Below are 21676 nucleotides of genomic sequence, written 5' to 3' on the forward strand. Positions count from 1 at the left end.
CCGCTGTTTAAGTTTTCATGAAGTAGTTTTTCTTTAATGTAAAACAGAATATGTACAATTTTGGCCATTAATTCACTCTGTTTCCTTTACTTGAAAGTCGGAACTTTTTTGTACTTATTGGATCAGGTTGATAAGAGTCGTAGAAGTAGAAGAGGAATGTAAATCTATTTTTGATGTTCTATAATTTCATCGATTGACTCTAATTCGTCTAGCTTACTGTTTTTTCTTTCTTTTTTGAACGAAAACATCTCAGTTGTTAAACATAGAAATCTATGTGTGGTGATTAGTGACCGTTAATCGATAATTATTCAGAAATCGTGAGTGCGGTCTGGTGTGATGTAGGTTTCAGAAAAACATTTTCTTTATTTTTCCAACGTTTCGATCTTTATTGAGAACATCTTCTGGGCTCAAAGTGTTTGTCTTCTGCGTAATTGTGCCATTCTTGCGTGTCGTGTTGAGAGTGTTTTTCTGAAATCTACATCACACCAGACCGCATCTCACGATTTCTGAATAATAAAAATCTATCCGCAAATAGAAAACAATTTTAAAAAAATTAGATATCAAATACACTGGGAGTACTGAGTACGAATGTCAATCTCTGGTCCGCTAAGTCTCATTGGTATATCAAAAAGTTATATCAGTTAATAATACAAAAAAAGTTCCGTATTAAAAGTAGACTTTGTAGAATATTAATTAAACAACTTTATTTCCAGATTATTACATATAGATAAAAAGAATGTATAATCTAGTGGTTTTTACATTTTAATAATTATTTTTACCGATTGTTTGTAATATATGTCGATATTAATGAATTTACAGGGCGGAAAGACCTAGAAAACTCAGGGCCACAGAGAAAAACCTTTAACCGAAGTCCTCTTTGGTCTTTTCTCGTATTCAGTTTATCTTATAAATATTCGATGAGATCAAATTGGGGGATTGGACGGATCATTCAAATGAGTATAGAATATTTTCCAGGGCTGGAAAGATTTCGAGACATAAAGTGGTATTCGGCCGACGTTTGGACCAATTAGCATGCTACAAAACAAAACGTGTAATTAAATCTATCAGCAGCTTTGATCATTGCTGCTATGTGCCGGTCTAGATGTCAATTCAAGATATAGTTTTCATTTATGCTACTTTTATTAATGTGTGCATTTGTTGTTTTCTCTTATATTGGTCCTAGAATTTAAAACAAAAAGTTTAAATGATGTTGTAAATAGTAAGATAAGTTTGTAATATCTTATTGTTTTGTCCTCTTAAATTATATGTATTAGAAAAAGCATTTAAAGTAAGCAGGTGTTGTGGTTTACATGAATATTAACACTTCCGCTTTGTCTTTGTTGCAGTGTTATGTTGAAGTGGGCTGTGGGTCAGCAGAGGCGCGTGGAGTCCAACGGCTCCACCTGCTGCAGGCCTCCGTTCAGGAAACCCAGGCGACGCTCCACCGGGAAGGAAAATACACGGGTAGGTCGTGTGTTTTACAGACGTTTTCTAAAAGGAAGAGGAAAAGATTGAGAATTTTTCACGTTTCTAGGAGAGGCATGCATCAGAGGGTTCCCCGAGGACGAGAGACAGTGTCTACATGAGGCTAGACGCGGTGCCGGCTGCTCTGCGGGACGTCAGCAACTACAGGCTGAACGAAACACCTCCTAGGACCCCCGAGGCGAGGAACAGCCTGAAAAGACGGCAATCCGAGGTTGTCAAGTCGCCCAGAAAACAGCCTTGCATCGACAGCCATGTCGGAATAGGGAGTCAGGCGTGTTCGGGTTGGATGTCAGCAAGTAAATTCTCACTGGATTCGGCAAGGTCGACTCTTCAGATCGAGTATTCTCCTTGTCCCATCAAAGCGACCCAGAGCCTCATGGCCCTAGCAGGCGATTCCCCAGCAAGCCTTTATTGCATCAATCAATCTCCCAGTCCGGTCGAGCTGGATCACAAGGAGATACCTTTGCGTCCGGAAGAAAAAGAAATCATCCTTAATACCCCGGTTAACTCCAGAGGTGCCGCAGTAAGGAGGGAAATAGCGAGAAGGCTGTGGGATTCTCCCCTCGTCGAAGTGTCACCTTTAGCCAAGCAGTTCAACTATCTGAACATGTGCATCGACGAGGAAAGCTTACAGCTCTCACCGATCATACCGGATTTTTCTTTTGAGAAAAAGGACGAAGACGATGCCTTCGAGAAAAACAAGAGCAGGATAGGATCGCAGACTAACAACGACAGGAACGGAAACCTACGCGATTTTGTAAATAATGTAAATAATTTTAATGTTAGGGATAATCAAAGCGAAAAGAGCTCGGATATGTTCGCACCGTCGATAGATATGGAAGCCCCTTCGGAGCTGAGGAGGCAGAAGGTGATTAGAAGAAGGAAATGGAAAGGAGGATTGTCGGATGGAGAGAGTGCAAGGAAGATCGCAAGGTCCTGCCTGACACTGCCGAACGGCATACCAAGTCCTTTCGAAAGCCCGGCTGTCATGTGCAGGTTGAGACGTCCCGCTGTGAGTCTTCTGACCCTACCAAGCGGCATTCCAAGCCCTCCGGAGCAAGAAGCCCCGGGTGAAGAGCTAGCCATGCCTCTGAACTCACCAGGAAAAGAAAGCCCCTTGTCCATCACAACCTGGGAATCTCATAACATGCACTTTTTGAAAACGCCAAGGTTGACGGAAGCGCATATACTCAACGACGCGCCAATCGACGAGATGTCAGCCGGATCCCCTTATTCTTCTAAAATCGAATCAGACGAAGACGCCGTTTCAAGCCTTGGTAAATAACTTTAAACATAAAATTTTTTATTAGATCAAAATTATCAATATTTTTTCTCAGGTTCGACAAGTCTGACATGTAGCCCACAGAATTACGATGGGCAGAGCCGTTCCAGGCGTTGCCTTACTTACAATTCTCCAGGTAATTTGACAAAAAGCAGAATGAGTCAGAGAAGATCTTTAAGCTCAAAACCATTGCAAGGTATTTTTAATACAGTTTCTGTAATTAATCGAAGAGGAAACAAGGTCATCAGGTAATTTTTTTTTCAGGCGAGCTAGAGCTAAACATATATTTCACCTCAGGCCTTCTGACAATACACAGTAAATCACTTTCTCTCTCCCAAGATTTTTCCTTTTATTTTATTTTTTATATCTTATTATTTCTCTCTTTCAGTCGTCCGAGGGAGGAACCTCCAACCACTCTCCGGCAGCGGGTCATGCAACGCATACATCAAGGTACACACAGGGGTACTTGTACTTTTCGAAATCGCGATTTCGACGGACGTATTCTTGTGTTAATTTTTGCCAACCCCGACATGAAAAGGCCTGTTGAAATCAATTCCAGGAGAGGGCGAATTGTTCACACTGTGTTAATCGAATTCGAATTTAACCGAGCGTGTAAAACGCCCTCGGGGAATCGGGCGGTCGTTTCGCCCAAGAAACCACCTCCTACCGTTCCCTCGGACCGTCACGTCTCGCTGCGGGGGATAATTGTCTGTCGCCTTTAAATAATTAATTACATTATTATATTATAGTTAAAAAGTTACGTTTGAGTTGTAAAATTAAGGCCGTATATCCTGTTCGGAAGTTCCTTTTTCCTTAATTTCCACCCATTTCTAGAACAAATCAATTTACAGCCAGACAACCGCGTTTTAATTATAACTCTATCCCTAAACCCCATAAACTACTATAAATTTACGTCTTTAAAACAAGAATTTAAAAAAAAAGCACGTAAAAATCGAAATTAAAAACCGAGAAAACTTTGTACGCCCATGTCTACACAAAATACTAAATTGAAGACTTAATTCAAGGAATACTCTAAAACTATTTAGAAAAAGAATACAGAATCGATGAAAAGCGTAGAGGAAAAAGCGGGACCACCAGAACCCCACCCCTGCCGGTTAGTGCAACGGTTAGAGCGGTGACAGGCGACTAGGCCAACGTCCCAAGTTCGAATCTCTACGGCCTTAAATTCGGTCCCCAACATACTTAAAAATATGATTTTTTTTTGTTCAAAAATATCGAAGCCCCTGTGGGCGATATGATCTCAAAGCAAGCAAAGGGTAAAGCAAAGGTAAATTTGTTTAAACTGACAAAAACATTTTTAAACATTAAAGATTTTATATGTTATGAAATAAAACCCAATTTAACTGTTATAAAAAACATTTCTCCCAAGAGTAACAGCGAGATTAAGCAGAGCTGGAAAAATTGGTCAATTGTCAATATTGAAAATACAATTAAATAATAATGAAATTAGAACTTGCTATTACACTTTTTTTTTTTTGACAGTAAATAGCTTTTCTCTGGTTAACAAGCGAGACTAGATATACTAGAAAATGGGAAAATTAATAGAAATTGACCATAGCATTCTTGTAAATACTATTTTTAAGATGTGAAAAAAGCCTGTTACAAAGTTTAGTGACTTATTTCAAAATAAACTGCGAGACTGGGAGGACCTAACATTGGGAAAATTATCAATATACAAAAAATAATTAAATAATAATTTGTAATTAATAGCGATTGAAGGCTTTTTGAGAAATGAAAAATTACTAGTATACACGATTTTTTAAAAAAATAATATATAAACTAAACGGTTTCTCTCGGGTAAAAAAGCGAGACTAGGCGGACCTGAAAAAGAGATAATTGATGGAAATTTCACAGTAGCAATCTTGTAAACGTTAATAATTTTTTTAAACAAGAAAAGAAAGTTGCACAGTTTAATATTTTAATCTCTTTCTTTCCTTTCTCTCAGAATTAACAGCGAGATTAATCGGACCGGAAAATTGGAAAACTGATGGAAGTTTGGAATAGCAGGCTTAGAAATATTAGTAATTTTTTGAATGGGCTTTTTATTCGCAACATCCCGTGGTTGATATGGCCTCTGCTACACTGTAAAAAATTGGTTTCTCTCAAAATTAAAACCGATTTCAGACGAACCCAAAAAAATGGAACAGTATTGTCCAGATTGGATAATTATTTTTAATTATTTTTTATAATGGATTAAAGATTTGAAAAAAAAAGTGAATTTTTACTATTACACATTTGATTGTTTCCCTGCCAGTTAACAAGTGTAATTACACCTAGGAAATTAGAAAATTCGTCGAAATTGTCACATTTTACCAGTAGATAAATGGCCAATGTACAGATATAGTTACGAAACCTCCGAATTGAAATTTTCACGAACTGGAAAAAAAATAAACGGCCAAATTGGTTAAATGTTTGTTGTATCCAAAGAATTATTAAAAATTCAAGAAGAAAAAATTCAATTTGGAAAATTAGTGTATAAACAATCAGTACAGCCTGGCCAAAAGATAACAACCAAAAATTGGGCTGAAGAACTGCCCTGGACTGAGAGACAAATTTTCTCGTTTTCAGTCCAAGACCGCCTAAACCATTTCCGAAAGTTGAACAAACGAATCGAATGTTAATCAAATCAATCAAAAATCAAGCAAATGGCTTAGAACATGGGCTGAGGAGAGTGACTATAACATGGATAAAAGCTGTGGAAAAGTCAGTAATGAAGAAGCTGGAAGAAGGAATCAGCAACTGGCACAGAAGAAACGATATTATCTTCCGAATAACGAATAATTTGAAACCATTGAAAATAGGCGATGGCAACTAAAAGACGATAGCTAAGTTCGTAAGTATGGAATCTAAGTTGAAGCTAAATTAAGCTGACATGAGTAAAACCGTGCGTATCTCTACCTCTAACATGCCAATACAGAAAACCAGCTGCACAAACATCCTCTTCTTTATCTGAAAAGCAAAAATTTTATAACAATTTGAAACTTTATGTGTTAGGTATGTAATAATTTATTGAATCAGGCGAATAAATTGAAAAAAGAGAGTGATTCAGAATTGAGTTTCTGGTGAAAAAGGCGGTAGCGTGTTCATGGGCGATAGATTTGCGTTAATATTTTCGTACGCATCTGATAATTTAGAATTATCTTGACGTTATTGATGTCAGTAGACGACTCTGAGATAATCTGATTTGAAGGATGAATATTGACACGCCGGAAAAAACCAATGAACGGTTTATCGATAGAAGTTCGATTGAAATAAATCGTGTTCAAGTTTCACCTAAATAGACGTTGTATATTAAAAGGATTTAACTTTTTCCAAATAGGATTATTTAATTGAGAAACTTTCGTAAGTACTGATTCTTTTGTATGGGAGCAATTAGGCATTAATCGGCTAAATTATCAGTACTAGAAGCGGGTTCAGGCGGATCCAACCGATCTCACCAAACCGTAACCACATCCATTTAAAAATATTCGTCCCAGGAAATGCACTTCCCATTAAAAATCCATTAAAAAAGCGGATATTCGCTCGGGATCTTTTTAATTAAGTCATTCGCCCATTTTTTAATGAATTACGGCATATCCGATATCGTTTTGCAGGTCAGCATGGTGCCTTGCGCGACTGAACGCACTTTTCACAGGACCTGCGTGAGGAAGGATTCATCCAACCCGAGGTTCGACACGAAATTCACCCTGGAGGTCAACGAGCAGGACTACGAACGCAGGCTGCTCGTGTCTGCATGGCACAGGGACAGGGGCAACAGGTAACAATTTTTTTCGATAAGAACAATTGATTTTCAAAGCAGTGTTGTATTTGGCGTGAGACACGCAGTTTTCGACCTTGTTTTTGAACGGTTAGCTGTATGCATGTTCATAATGTACAATTTCATACCACTTGTCAAGTTAGTTAAGTGGGTGTCAAACCTCACCCTTGGAGGACAACACTATTCATGTGTTAAAGAGAATTCCATAAGTGACCGTAGTACACATCTAATGCGGTATTTTCCTAGACAGAATAAGCATTGCAGGTGGAGATCGATCATGTTTCTTAGGTCTTAAGCTTTTCTTTCATTGATGTGTAAGTGACATTCAGTAGAGGTTTATCCTAGGCGTACACTTAGTCGGTATTTGACATTAAGAAAAATTTTCAGTATTAGAAATATCGACAACTTTTTCACTCACAAACACTCTGAATCAAGGTATGGTCTTAAAAAAGAAAGCAAATTGAGTTCTTAGTGCCAAGATTTCGACCTATTTTAAAGGTCATCATCAGGGCAAAACAATGTTAAATATGTCTACAGATTGACGCCTGTAAAAACGTAAAAAAAAATTCAACAATTAATTAAGGTTTTTAGTTGAGATGAAAAAAAGCTAATGGCACGAGCGGGATTCGAACCCACGATCTTCGGCTAGATACGCCGCTGCTCAGCCCCACCTTATGAGTTTTCCCTCCCCTTTTTTTGAGATAGGAAGTTGATGTCCGAGTGGATCGAGGTCACGATAGCTCAAGTGGTAGAGCAGCGGCGTATCTAGCCGAAGATCGTGGGTTCGAATCCCGCTCGTGTCATTAACTTTTTTTCATCTCAACTAAATACCTTAATTAATTTTAATGTATTAATTGGTCAAGCGGACCACGAAATTAGTGGAAAAAAATTCAACCTTGTTTTCCCCAGATGGTGACCTTAAAAAAGGACGAAAGCTTGGCAGTACGAACTCAGTTGGCTTTCTTCTTTATGATAAGACCTGAGATAATAGATATGATGATAGATAGACAGATATGAGTACTAGGTTGCAGAGAAGGCTGATAATTTCTTTCCTTGGGTTTGTCTCCATTGAGCGGTGTTGATGATATGGCAGTTTCTTCTTCTCATTGCATAATCTATAAATGACATCATGGTTGAATGATGATATGTAAATGCTTGTTCAGATGCCTGTGACCGGTAAATAGCCCTATCCAACTGTCGCAGTAAGAGGGTTGTTTTAGCATAAGTTTGTCTATGCGCCTCTAGAGTTTAGCCACTTTTCTTTTTTGGATCCATTCTATGAAGGAGGATTGTGTTTGTTTTTGTTATACAATGAATAGGTTCAGGTCCTACCAAAATGTCCTGTTACCCAAGCGGTTTACTGCTGGTACACAGAAGAAAAACTCAAATATTCTGCTCACATATATCTTTGATGAAAAAAGCTGTTCTTTCTTTATCTCAAGTTGCTAAACGTGATCAAAAATGCAGGCTGGAGCACCGTAGAATCCAAAGTCCATCAAAAATAAGCCATTCGTCGTATCGCCGACTGTTCGCTTAGGGCAATAAATCCCGTTATGTGCCCCCAGTAAGAAGGGCAAGCGGTATAAAGTCTGCCGGTCGGGTCGGCCAGGTGTCTTAATATTTGATCCGCCGGCTTCGGGAGTATATCCTCCTCCGAGATTAAAAATTCACGAGCGAGGGACCGTGAGGAACATAAAGTCACATGTGAAGGGCTAATGTACAGCGTGTCGGAGCTGAGACCCTTCTTCCACCCTTCGGCCAAGCCCGGGTGAATTTCCGCCCAGGTCTTTCTTCTCCTGAATAAGTAATTCACTCCCGGGAATTTTCAAATTGCCGGCCTGATTAAATATTCAGTGGAAAAATTCAATGTCGACCCAACTCTATGACCACTCATCAGTGTTTGGTCTTTCATATTTGATACAAATTCTGTCTGAAAACCTGTAAATGAAACTGGTTGTTAATTTTTTTAACAAGGACTACTTAGCCGTCGCAGCAAAACGGCATACAAATCAACTATGTCATGTTTAACTATTTCTGCGAAAATATGGCCGTCGTGTTCATTTCATTAATTCAGCAGACTTAAGTAAAGACATTCCATTTGTTCCATTTCAGTGCAGTTTACCTGTTTCTTGGTTTATTTATTTTTTAAAGTATACTTCATGTGAATGAATTTTGGTTGCACTTTATTACATTGTAATTTGGGGTCTCTTATTATCGCTATTTGGACTACATGGCGTTTCAAATCACCTAAAGTATTTTAATAGTTAAAGTTGTTTTTGCAACAAAAATTTTTCCGTACATCAGGGGTCTTCCCTGTGTTTAATACCTTTTATACTCCTCGTTTTCGGGTCCGTTTGATATCGCTTTTAAGAATTGATTGCTGCAGACGATGGGGAATCAGTATTCCCTCTATCTGTCTGATTCTTTTTTGTCTTTCTCTTACTCTCATTAACTTTAACCCTTTATATTAACCCTTTTCTTGCATGCATTCCATCTCTCTCTTTCCTTTTACTATTTCTCTCTCTCTCTCCCCCTCTCACTCTCTCTCTCTCTATCTATCTACCTCTCTCTATCTATCTATCTCCATGAGATATTTTTTCTCTATCTTCTCACTCTCTTTCTACCTGAATTATTTACGTCCGCATTTCTTTTTTCTTTTAACTTTAATCACTCTCTCTCTCTCTCTCTCTCTCTCTCTCTCTCTCTCTCTCTCTCTCTCTCTGTGTCTCTCACCCTTTCTCCCTCTATCTGATTATGTTTTCTTCTCTCTTTTCTTCTTCCTTATGTTTTTACTTCTGCCTCTCTAACTTTTTTGTTTTAGCTCTAACGCTCTAACTCACTGCCTCTCGCTATTTCTCTCTCTCTCTCTTCCCACTTTCCTTCTTCCTTATGTTTTTACCTCTGTCTTTGTGTCTTTTTTGTTTAAGCTCTAAACTCTCTAAACTCTCTCTCTCTCTCTCTCTCTCTCTCTCTCTCTCTCTCTCTCTCTCTCTCTCTCTCTCTCTCNACCACCTCTATTTCTTCCTTATGTTTTTACCTCAGTCTTTTTGTCTTTTTTCTTTTAGCACTACACTCTGTGTCTCTCTCTCGCTCTCTCTTTTCTCTTTCTCTTTCCCTCTTTCCATTTAATATTTTCTCTCTTTCTTCCCTACTTATTTAACTTTGTTTTTCTGTCTTGTTTCTTGTAGCTCTGATCTCTCTCTCTCTCTCTCTCTCTCTCTCTCTCTCTCTCTCTCTCTCTCTCGTTCTTTCTCTCTCTATCTATCTATCTACCTATCTATCTATTTATCTGTCTATGTATCTATCTAATCATCTATTTATCTCTCTTACTTTCTCATGCGTGGGGATGAGTACAGTTTACGTCCGCTTAATCTTGCTATTCGGACAATTGTAAGAATGAGTGTAAATTTTATTTCTATACTCCATCAATAAATGTCAATTTCGTTGCTTTTAAATCACACATTTGCAATTTTAGAAGATTTTAACTCTTCTCCTTCGATTCTAGTCTAATTTGGTGTATTATCGATCTTACTTGATATTTAATTAGGTTTACGTACGCTTAATGTCCATTTTTGGTCAAACCTGATGCAGAAGACTCGTTTTACTGATATTTATTATTTTAGAACACCAAAGATAATATTTATCCTTTTTTTTCTAATTGTTGCTAGTTGTTTTTTTAATAAACGATTTGTCAGGAAAGCTGATCGACCATACTAATAGAAATAGGGGGAAATGACCTTTTTGGGAATACAATTGTTTTTGGGTTTTTTAACGACGTTTACCCGCAATGAGGAGTTAGAGAGTCTTCACGAAGACATCAGGAAGGACTGGCTTGCAAAGTAGGCTATCCCCCTGGTGGGGGTGGATGCTGGGGTTGTATAGATCAATGCGTGCGCGCGGCTTCGACTTTCTGGGGTCAGGCGAAGGGGAAGCAGTCGGCCGAGCGGGCTACCACCTTCACCAGCCGCCGCCCCCAGTTCTGCCGCCCCCGGTGTGTGCCGTGTGTTTGGATGTGGCCTAGGTGCGCGTGTGGTCAGTGCGGGCTAGCTACCATGCCCCGGGCGAGGAGGTTTACCCAGTTTCTGAACGTAAGTGGCCACGTTTTTATCGATTTCGTCTTTCCATTTACTCGTTGGTTTTACGTCTCATCAAAAATAACTCGGTGAATCAATACACCCAGCATCCCTCTTCCACGGCCGTCTTCTTCAGTTGTAAACACACCGATTCATACTTACTCTTCATACAAACCGCCTTACATTTCGCCCGAACAAGCCAAGGCACAACCTTACCATAATTCCAATACACCAAAACGTTTTTTTAAAAAAAATATATATATATAAACCTACAACGAATATAAATAAAATAAACTTACAAATCAATCCACAAAGTCAATGACCACACCAAATAATCGAGCGAAAAGAAGAAGAAAATCCTTCCCTTGTAACAATATTCATAGTTTTCCCCCTTTTGAAATCCTGCGTAAGCACAGCTTCCCAACCTGCGTGCAAACCGAGGTTACGCAAAGTCCGGTAACCCATTGTGAACAGAGGACTTAAACGTTCCAGCTAGGGGAAGCCTTGGGTAAAAAGACGAAACTATAGAAACCGTATTATTAGAACAAGAGTAAGAACTGTGAAATTCTACATTTCTACTTTGCTTAACTTTAAACAATAAAACATTAAAAAACATCAACAGAAATTCTCGATTATCTTGATTACATTGTTTTCCCCAAGTTTAAATTACTATTACTATTTTCCAACAGCAATAAGCTAGATTTCAAAATTATTAGAAACTTACTTTCTTAAAAGCAATACAATATGTGATTTTGAGCTGGCCTATACTGGATTACCTGTTGATAATGAGTCTGATCATCTGTGATTTATCCTCTCAATTCGTCAATCGCTAGCAAGTCAAGTTTATTTTTAAAAACAACAAAACGAGATGGGTGTAATATTTAAGTAAAACTGTCAAATACAAGGTATTGCCATTTAAACAAAAAAAAAATAGTTGGCCTATAAAATTAAATTTAATCTGTAAGTCGGCGAGTTGTTGGTCTTATGTCTCATCTCTGGTCCGTCTGTTTTCGCTGTTAGCGTCTTTTTTGAAAAATTGTCTTTTTGATAAAATATCTGTGTTTAGTATATAGAAATTATTAAAACCCTTTGCTTTTAAATCAGTTTATTTACTTTCTTAAATTTAAAGAGAATTGTAGAATCAAAGTTAAAACTAAATTTAAGCTAAATTTTTTAATCTTTATTCCAATCGTTCACAAAATCCTTTATGTTTTTTAAAATAAATCAACTAAATTTAATTTAAATTATAATTTAGGATAAATAATAGATTGTTATGATAGGATTACAAAGGTTGTAAAAAAATAAAAGGGAATTGTACTTGCTGCTTTAAAGCATAATTTCATGTAAGACGTGCTAAGAATTCTTCCAGGACTGGACTTAGTAAGCAGCTGACTCTTTTAAACCTAAATTGTAAAAGCAGATCAAAGGTTTTTAAGCCTATAAATCGTCCAAAGAATTATTTGTTTTCATTGTGTTTTTGAGATTAAGCAAATGTATATTAATCAAGTAGCTGAGATAGCAAACTGATTCGTTAGCATTTCCTAAGCAATTGTTTGCTTTGTATTTTTTTAGTACTCTAAAATGTAAAAGCAGATAAAAGTTTTTGCAAAAAACATTTTTACCTAAATTCTTTGAGGAACTCTTTAGGTTTTTGAGTTAGGAAATCTTCTGTAGATGTCAGGATAGATTATTTCGTTTATTTATGCATTTCATAAAGCAGGCAAGGAATTCTTTCATTTTTACATTGTTCAAGCAGTTTTTTGTTTAAAATAAAGTTTCAAGAATTGAAAATTGGTCATCTCTACATGTAAGGACAGATTTCTTGGTTAAGTAAACAATGTTCATTGTTCATCTTTGTGTTATGTTTTTTAAGCAGTTCTTTTGTATTTAGTTGAAAACCTAAAACATAAAAGGTCAAAGGTGAAATATTTTTTTTAAAGCTCTTTTTCTAAACTGTTCAGGTTCTTTCATTTTAGCAATTGTAACATGGAAGAACAGATTTCTTGGTTAAAAAAATCGATTTTCAATACGATAGAAAAAAAACAGTTCTTTCTTTTCCATTTGTTCAGATGTTGCAAGCTTTCACATCTTACCCTAAAATGTTTAAAAAAATTAAAATGTATGTGCTTTTTAAACATGTTTTCCTAAAAATTGTTCATACTATTCTTCGAATTCTTGGAATTAAGAAATATGTGTACGTGTAAGAGAAGGTATCTTCTTACGTCTACACTTTTCATTACCAACGGCTAACAAATTCTTTCTGTTTTTCCATTTGTTAATACGTTGCCAGTTTTGATTTTGTTTTATAACCTTAAACATTAAATATACGTTATAGTTAATACGTTTTTTAAGCATTTTCCACTAAATTGTCCAAAGGATTCTTCTAATTCTTGAAAATTAATTTAAGGAAACCTTTTTTCATAACAAAGGACAAAAAATTTTGCATATTCTTCGATATTGTTCAAAGGATTCTTTATATTCTTGGAAATTAATACAATGAAACTTTTTATCATAACAAAAGACATGAAATATTGCATATTCTTCTAAATCGTTTAAAGGATTTTTTGAATTCTTGGAAATTAATTTAATAAAAGTATTTTCATAACAAAAGACAAGAAATTTTGCATATTCTTCGACATTGTTCAAAGGATTCTTTGGATTCTTGAAAATTAATTTCAGGAAACTTATTTCATAACAAAAGACAAGAAATTTTGCATATTCTTCGATATTGTTCAAAGGATTCTTTGAATTCTTGGAAATTAATATAATGAAACTTTTTATCATAACAAAAGATAAGAAATTTTGCATATTCTTCGACATTGTTCAAATGATTCTTTTGATTCTTGAAAGTTAATTTAAGGAAACTTTTTTCCTAACAAAGACAAGAAATTTTGCATATTCTTCGATATTGTTCAAAGGATTCTTTGAATTCTTGGAAATTAATATAATGAAATCTTTTATCATAACAAAAGACATGAAATATTGTATATTCTTCTATATCGTTTAAAGGATTCTTTGAATTCTTGGAAATAAAGTATTTTCATAACAAAAGACTAGAAATTTTGCATAGTCTTCGACATTGTTCAAAGGATTCTTTGGATTCTAGAAAATTAATTTCAGGAAACTTTTTTCATAACAAAAGACAAGAAATTTTGCATGTTCTTCTAAAACGTTCAAAGGATTTTTTTGAATTGTTGGAAATTAATTTAATAAAAGTATTTTCATAAGAAAAGACAAGAAATTTTTTCTCGTTTACATTTATTAAGCAGTTAGGTGCTTTCTTCTAATTATAAATCGTTCAGTACATTCAATTTTACTTTTTAATCTTTTAATATAAACTAGCCTATCACGCTGGCATAATTTCACATTTAACAATATTACAACATATATTGAAAAACAAATGATAATTGATAACTTAAGCTATTTTCCTTAAGATAATAAGAATAATAACAGAAACATAAATGCGTATGTTTTAACAAAAGAAGTACTTAACTAAATTACTAAGTTTATGGAAAGGATTTTCCATTATAAAAATGGTCATAATCTTTATAACGAAAGGACGTAAAGAAAACATTTATTTGCACTAACAATAAGCCACGTACTTCAGAAAGTCAGGTCGTTTGGGATAGAAGTATAATTCTGTAATCCTCCAGATTTGGTTTTGAGGTCGTTAAAATATTAGTGTTAATCTGTATATCGTGTGTTAAGCCAGAAAATCCTGGGTACAACTATAAAATCCGTACTTAAATCAGTATTCTCATATAACTTTATTGTTTTCAACCATGCAATTCACTTGGAAATCGTTCAATTATGTACTTTTGCTTTATCAGCGGTATTTTTTTTATATAGCAGACTTGATATAAAGGGCTGGTTTTTAAAAAAGTTGTTTACAAGAAGAATACAATTTAGATAGGGTTGCGTGCCTTATTGCAATACCACTCGACGATCCGTATTGCAAAGTGTTGATAGTTGTTGATAGTAAGTGTTTCTACACTCGTATTATCACGTACTCTGTCAAAATAATATAAAATTGATGTATTTACAGGACGATACAGGTTTTTAATCGCTCTATATTCAAAAAGTAAGGTTTGTTATACTTTATTTGTTACTTACCATTTATGTTCTTATTTTATTTGACTATTAGCCTGATATCTAACGAACTGTTACCATTTCTTATAGAAGAAATATTAATAAAATTAATGCTCTTTCCGTTCTATGTTAAAATACTGCAATAAAACCTGGCTAAGTCTGAGCTTTTTCTCTTGACCTGTCCTTATTTTAAACCCTAAAAAAGTCAAATGATATAATTGTTGCAATTAATTTTAAATATAATTTCTGATTGTTTTAATTGGGACTTAGTAACTTTAAGCTTTTAGGTAATTAAAAAAATTAAAGCTGACATTTCCTTACTAATCGTAATGATTTAAAGGATGTTTTACGCTTTTTGCGTTTTCAAAGAAAGTGATTAAAGATATACTTGATTCTGGATATGCTTGGATCCGATTGCATAAAAATAAGCTCCCTTCTCTCTCAATTAAACAAAACACTCTGGAAGTTTTAAATAAAAAGCAACGGTTTACTTCCGTGTGCTTGGACTTTTTATATTATCAATGAAGGTTGCATACCTAAGTTTAAAACTGAAATTCAACCAAAGATTTCTTCAAGAATAATATAACAAATATTAAATTCCAAAACAAAACTGAACTTTAAACTACTTTGAGTGATTGAAAGGGAAGTTTTAACAAAAATATGAGTTTTTAAAAATCAACCATTAACTTCGGACAATGCAATTACTCTTCCATATGCTTTGAATATTTAGGTTATCAAAGAAGTTTAAAGCTTGCACAATGAGGTCAAAAACTAAAAGAATTCTTAGGATTTCTATCAAAAAATATAACTAAATATCGTCTAATTAAATAATAAAGCAAAATTATCTGAACGATGGAAAGAAAATGGTTGAGATACAATTTATTTTTCCATCTGCTTTGTTTTTTTAGGTTAACAAAGAAGTTTAAAGTTTGCGACTGCTTAATGACGTCAAAAGCTAAAAGAATTCTTAGAATTTCTTTCAGAAAATATAACTAAATATTGTTTAATTAAATAATAAAGCAGAATTATGTGAACGATCGAAAGAAAATGGTTGAAATACAATTTATTTTTCCATCTGCTTTGTTTTTTTAGGTTATGAAAGAAGTTTAAAGTTTGCGACTGCTTAATGACGTCAAAAGCTAAAAGAATTCTTAGAATTTCTTTCAGAAAATATAACTAAATATCGTTTAATTAAATAATAAAGCAGAATTATGTGAACGATCGAAAGAAAATGGTTGAGATCCAATATAATTTTACATCTCCGTTGTTTTTTTAGTTATCAAAGAAGTCTAAAGTTTGCGACTGCTTATTTAAATCGAAAACAAAAAATTATCAACATTTCTTTAAGAAAATATAACGGAATATTGATTGAATAACAAAACAAAATTATTTGAACGCGTGAATGAATTTGGGTGGAATACAGTATAATTTTACATCTCCTTTGTTTTTTTAGGTTATCAAAGAAGTTTAAAGTTTGCAACAGCTTACTAAGTTTCAAACTATAGGAATTCTTTCCATTTTTTTAATATAAATAATTATTGTCTAAATAATAACAAACTTCTTTGAACGCTTGTACGAAATTGGTTGGAATACAATTTAATCTCATCTCCACTTTGAATGTTCAGTAATAATAAGTTTACAAAGAAGTTTTAAAGCTTTCGACAGCTTACTAAAATTAAAACTAAAAGAATTCTAAGCGTTTCTTCCAAAAAACAATGTAACTACACATTGTTTAATTAAATATTTCTTTTAAAAAATAGAACTAAATATTGTTTAATTAAATAATAAAGCAGAATATTCTTTGAACTTTGAAAGAAATTGATTGAAATGCAACTTACTCTTTCATCCCCGTTGAGTTATCAAAATAAGTTTAGAGCTTACAACTTAATTAAGTCAAAAACTAAAACAATTCTTAGCATTTCTTCAAGAAAACGGAACTGAATACTCATCAATTAAATAACAAAACGGAGTTCTTTAAACGATTGAAAGATCCGAACGAAATTTATTAAAATATTATTTAATATCTTTCATCTGCTTTGACTAAAATCTGTACGCTTAAAGTTTGTAATTGTTTGTTAAGTTGAAAACCGAGGAATTCTTAGAAACAAAACACAACAACAAAATATACATTAATTCCAGGCAAAACAATGTTAACTCGAATAATTTATAAAAAAAATTTGGAATATAACTTAATGTTCTTTCTGTTTGGAGTTTTTAGGATATCAAAGAAGATTAAAGCTTACAACTGCTCATAGCAAAAAACTAAAAGAATTCTTAGCATTTTTTTAAATAAAACATAACAGAATATAGAATATTTATCCAGGCCGAATAAAATTAAGTTGATTGATTTGTAGAAATTATCCGAAATACAATCTAATCTGCCATCTACTTTTACACTCTAGGATATCAAAGAAGTTTAAAATTTGTACCTTCTTATTAAGTTTAAAACCAAAGAATTATGACTTTTTTTTAACAAAACATAATAGAATATAAATTAATTCAAAACAAAGGAAAATTAAATTGACTGGTATATAAAAATTCCCTGTAATTCTAGTTAATGTTCAGTCTGTTTGACTTTTTGGAATAGCAAAGTAGTTTGAAGCTTGTAAATGCTTATACGTCCAAAACTAAAAGAATTCTAAGCATTTTTTCCAAGATAAAAGTTTGTAAGTAACTATTAAGTTTAAAACCAAAGAATTATGCCTTTTTTCAATAAAACATAACAGAATATAAATTAATTCAAAACAAAGGAAAATTAAAAAGACAGGTGTATAAAAATTGCCTGGAATTCGAGTTAATTTTAAGTCGTTTTGACTTTTTAGGATAGCAAATTAGTTTAAAGCTTGTAGCTGCATTTACTTCCAAAACTAAAAGAAACCTAAGCATCTTTTCCAAGAAAGCATAACAAAATAAAGATTAATTTCAGGCAAAACAAAGTTAACTCGAATGACTATATAGAAATTATCCTGAAATACAATTCCAATCTTCCATCTGCTTTTACTTTTTAAGATATCAAAGTAGTTTAAAGCTTGTAGCTGCTTATACTTCCAAAACTAAAAGAAACCTAAGCATCTTTTCCAAGAAAGCATAACAAAATAAAGATTAATTTCAGGCAAAACAAAGTTAACTCGAATGACTATATAGAAATTATCCTGAAATACAATTCCAATCTTCCATCTGCTTTTACTTTTTAAGATATCAAAGTAGTTTAAAGCTTGTAGCTGCTTATACTTCCAAAACTAAAAGAAACCTAAGCATCTTTTCCAAGAAAGCATAACAAAATAAAGATTAATTTCAGGCAAAACAAAGTTCACTCAAATGACTATACAGAAATTATCCTCAAATACCTTTCCAATCTTCAATCTGCTTTTACTTTTTAAGATAGCAAAGAAGTTTAAAGTTTATAAGTACTCAATAAGTTTAAAACCAAAAAATTATCACTTGTTCTATGTTTGTTGTCTATGTTGTTATCACTTCTAGATTAATTTAAAACAAAGCATTATTAATTTGAATTATTTTGAGAAATTCCTTAGTTTACAATTTAATATTTTATCTCCTTTGACGTTTTAGAACACCAGAAAAATTTAAAGCTTGTAAGTACTCATTAAGTTTAAAATTTAAAGCTTCTTAGCTTTTTTCGAGTTTTTTCGATATAAATAAAACAAGTATTTCTCTCAAGTTACCTGCAGATTTCGGTCAAACATTGTAAATTTTGCCATCGGGTTATTAATTAACTAATAATTTATAGTTTTATATATTTAATTAATTGTTTTTATTTTTTATTATTTATTATTAATTTTTATATAAAAAGAGAAGAAAATATGTGTCACTTATGAGACTCGAACCCGTCTTCGCATCCTTACTCCAATGCTCTGTCTGTATTAAGAACTTTGTCTTTGTTTACTTGATGTATCTTGAAAGCAAATAATATTAAAGGAAACATTGCTGTTAGGTTGGCGTTTATTGTTATTGACAATTCAATTTGTGCAGTTGTTTCTTAAACTTTTTCACGTCCTACAATCAATGAATCATGAATGCTAAATCACAATGAACTTTCTTCTTCTTTTTTGGTAAAAAAAGAGTGTACGACAAATTTGAGTAAATTGATACATCAGAACAGTTCTTTCGAGCCTTTCCGGGCAATCCGTTTCGTGGGTGGCTCGCGTGCCTAACGATCCGCCGGTACGTTTTAATGTATGAAGTGTGCCGAATCCCATTTCTGACTTTAGGAGACGTCAATTATAATATTTCGGATATGAAATAGTTTCCATTTTAATATTTTATTTCCCCCTGACCTGATTCGAGAAAACCCGGAGTGGTCAAGTGACAAAACCCGAAAGATTCTTTGAAGCACAATGACGACCTGAACTATATTACATGGTTAAAAAAAAACCTTCAGTTACAGGCAAAATCACGAAAATGATCAGTGATTTAATGACAGACAAAATTACCCTCTTCAAAGAACACGATAGAAGCTTAAAAACTAACTTACATCACACCAGGCCCTATCTCAAGATCTTTAAATAATCCTTATAAACTAAACAATAACGACAATGAAATTTCATATTTCACCTGTTTTTAATGAAAGCATTATAATGAATAAAGTTTAAAATGGCCAAAGATAAAGGTGCTCATGTTCCAATAAATCTCATTCCTTTAAATTTTGAAATTTGGCTCTATTCTTTGTCCACAAAATTGCATTTTAACAAATCCTTCCTTTAGAAAAAAATATAATTTGTAATAAATAAAGTAAACCGTATTATTGATCAGTTTGGTTCTAACAAACAGCGAGGATGGCAGATTAGAACGATCAAATTATCACACATAGCACGATATTTTTTAAAGTAACGATTTATGATGTGGTTCCATATAATACGAGGTCAACTTGGTTTATCAACTGTCTCTAAGAAATTATAAAAATTCTTTCAGTTTTAAACTTAATAAGCCACTGCATGCTTTTAATTTCTTTATTGACCTAAAGCGTCATGAAATTGAGCTTGTTATATGAGTTTTTCGAAAATATGCTGAGAATGCTTTCAGTTTTACGTTTTGTACCTTAGTCTTTGATAATTTAAAAACTGAAAGAAGATGAAAAAGTAAATTCTATCCCAACTAATTTCTTTTGATCGTTCAAACAATTCTGTTTTATTATTTTATTTTAATTAATTATACTTTTAATCTAAGGTTTTGGTTGAGATGAAAAAACAAGTGTGTCTAGCGGGATTCGAACCCACGACCTTCGGCTAAGCCATCATTTCAACCAAGACTTTAGATTAAAGTTACAATTAATTGAAATAATTAATATGGTCCGTTACTTCTAAATAAAACTATGGGTTTATTATTTTAATTGAACCAAGTTGAATTGTATTTTCTTAAAGAAATGCTTATAATTCTTTCAGTTTTTAACTTAATTAAGCAGTTTCAAGTTTTAAATTTATTTGATAAACAAAAAGTCAAAGCAGAAAGAAGATTAAATTGTATACCCAGTAATTTTTTTAAAACATTCAAGTCAATTTTGTCGTATTAATCTATATTCTGTAATCTTATCTTGTGAAAAAATCTTAAAATTATTTTAATTTTGAACGAAATAAGCAGTTCCAAATTGTAAACGTGTTCGATATCCTAAAACATCAAAACAGATGGAAGTGTAAATGCAATTTCAATCTATTTCTTTTAATCATTCAACGAATTCTTCTTTACTATTAATCAAATAATATTTAGTTGCTTTTCTTAAATAAGTGCTAAAAATTGTTTTAATTTTTGACTTAATTAAGCACTTGCAAGCTATAAACTTATGTAATAACTACTAAAGTTAAAATAGACGAACGAGTGTAAATTATATAATGAATTGTATCGCAGCCATTTTCTTTCGATCGTTCACATAATTCTGCTTTATTATTTAATTAAACGATACATATTTTCTGAAAGGAATTCTAAGAATTATTTTAGTTTTTGACTTATTAAGCAGTCGTAAGCTTTAAACTTCTTTGATAACCTAAAAATTCAAAGCCGACGGAAGAATAAAATGTATACCAACCAATTTCTTTCGATCGTTCACATAATTCTGCTTTCCTATTTAATTAGACGATATTTAGTTGTATTTTCTGAAAAAAATATTAAGAATTATTTTAGTTTTTGACTTATTGCAAGCTTTTTTGATAACTAAAAAGTCAAAGCAGAGTAAATTGTTACTCCACCATTGGTTTTTGTTTTCGGTCGTTCAACGATTTCAGCTTTATTATTATTAATTAGATGATATTTAGTTACTTTTTCTTAAAGAATTGCTAAGAATTCTTTTATTTTTGACTTTATTAAGTAGTTGCAAGCTACAAACTTATGTATTAACCACTAAAGTCAAAACAGATGGAGGAGTGTAAATTTTTTTCCAATAATTCTCTTTTAATCTTTCAAAGATTTATCTTTTATTATTTAATTAACTAACATATATGTTCTATTTTCTTTAAGAAATGTTAGGAATTCTTTTTTTGGTTTTTGACTTAACTAAGCAGTTGCAAGCTTTGAACTTATTTGATAACCGAAAAAGTCATAACGGAAGGAAGAGTAAATTGTAACCTAACCATTTGTTTTTATTTTCTGGTTTCCGAATTCTGCTTTATTATTATTAATTATATGATATTTAGTTACTTTTTCTTTTAAAAAAATACTAACAATTCTTTTAGTTTTTTACTTAACTAAGCAGTTGCACGCTTTGAACTTATTTGATAACCGAAAAAGTCATAACATAAGGAAGAGTAAATTGTAACCTAACCGTTTGGTTTTGTTTTCTGGTCTCCGAATTCTGCTTTATTATTATTAATTATATGATATTTAGTTACTTTTTCTTTTTTAAAAAATCCTAGCAATTCTTTTAGTTTTTGACTTAATTAAGCAGTTGCAAGCTTTACACTTTTTTGATAATTAAAAAGTAAAAGCGATGAAAGAATAATTGTATAGTAATTGTCTGATGAC

The 21676-nt window shown here is 33.0% G+C and overlaps 1 protein-coding gene across 2 annotated transcripts in view; it reads left to right on the forward strand.

Moving 5' to 3' along the window:
- Positions 1-21676, forward strand: part of LOC106667875 — a 74992-nt gene that overhangs the window by 35325 nt on the left and 17991 nt on the right. For both annotated transcript variants that reach the window (XR_001340660.2, XM_014396107.2), the window contains exons 2-7: positions 1347-1464; positions 1535-2762; positions 2823-2963; positions 3032-3082; positions 3156-3217; positions 6382-6545. Coding sequence is in view for 1 of the 2 variants with exons in the window: in XM_014396107.2 (XP_014251593.1) it covers positions 1351-1464; positions 1535-2762; positions 2823-2963; positions 3032-3082; positions 3156-3217; positions 6382-6545 (1760 nt within the window). In the remaining variant the exon portion in view is untranslated. The remainder of the gene's footprint in view (positions 1-1346; positions 1465-1534; positions 2763-2822; positions 2964-3031; positions 3083-3155; positions 3218-6381; positions 6546-21676) is intronic.

The sequence above is a fragment of the Cimex lectularius genome, unplaced genomic scaffold (assembly GCF_000648675.2).
Source record: "Cimex lectularius strain Harlan isolate CLEC.00 unplaced genomic scaffold, Clec_2.1 scaffold95, whole genome shotgun sequence".
In the NCBI taxonomy this organism is placed as follows: domain Eukaryota; kingdom Metazoa; phylum Arthropoda; class Insecta; order Hemiptera; family Cimicidae; genus Cimex; species Cimex lectularius.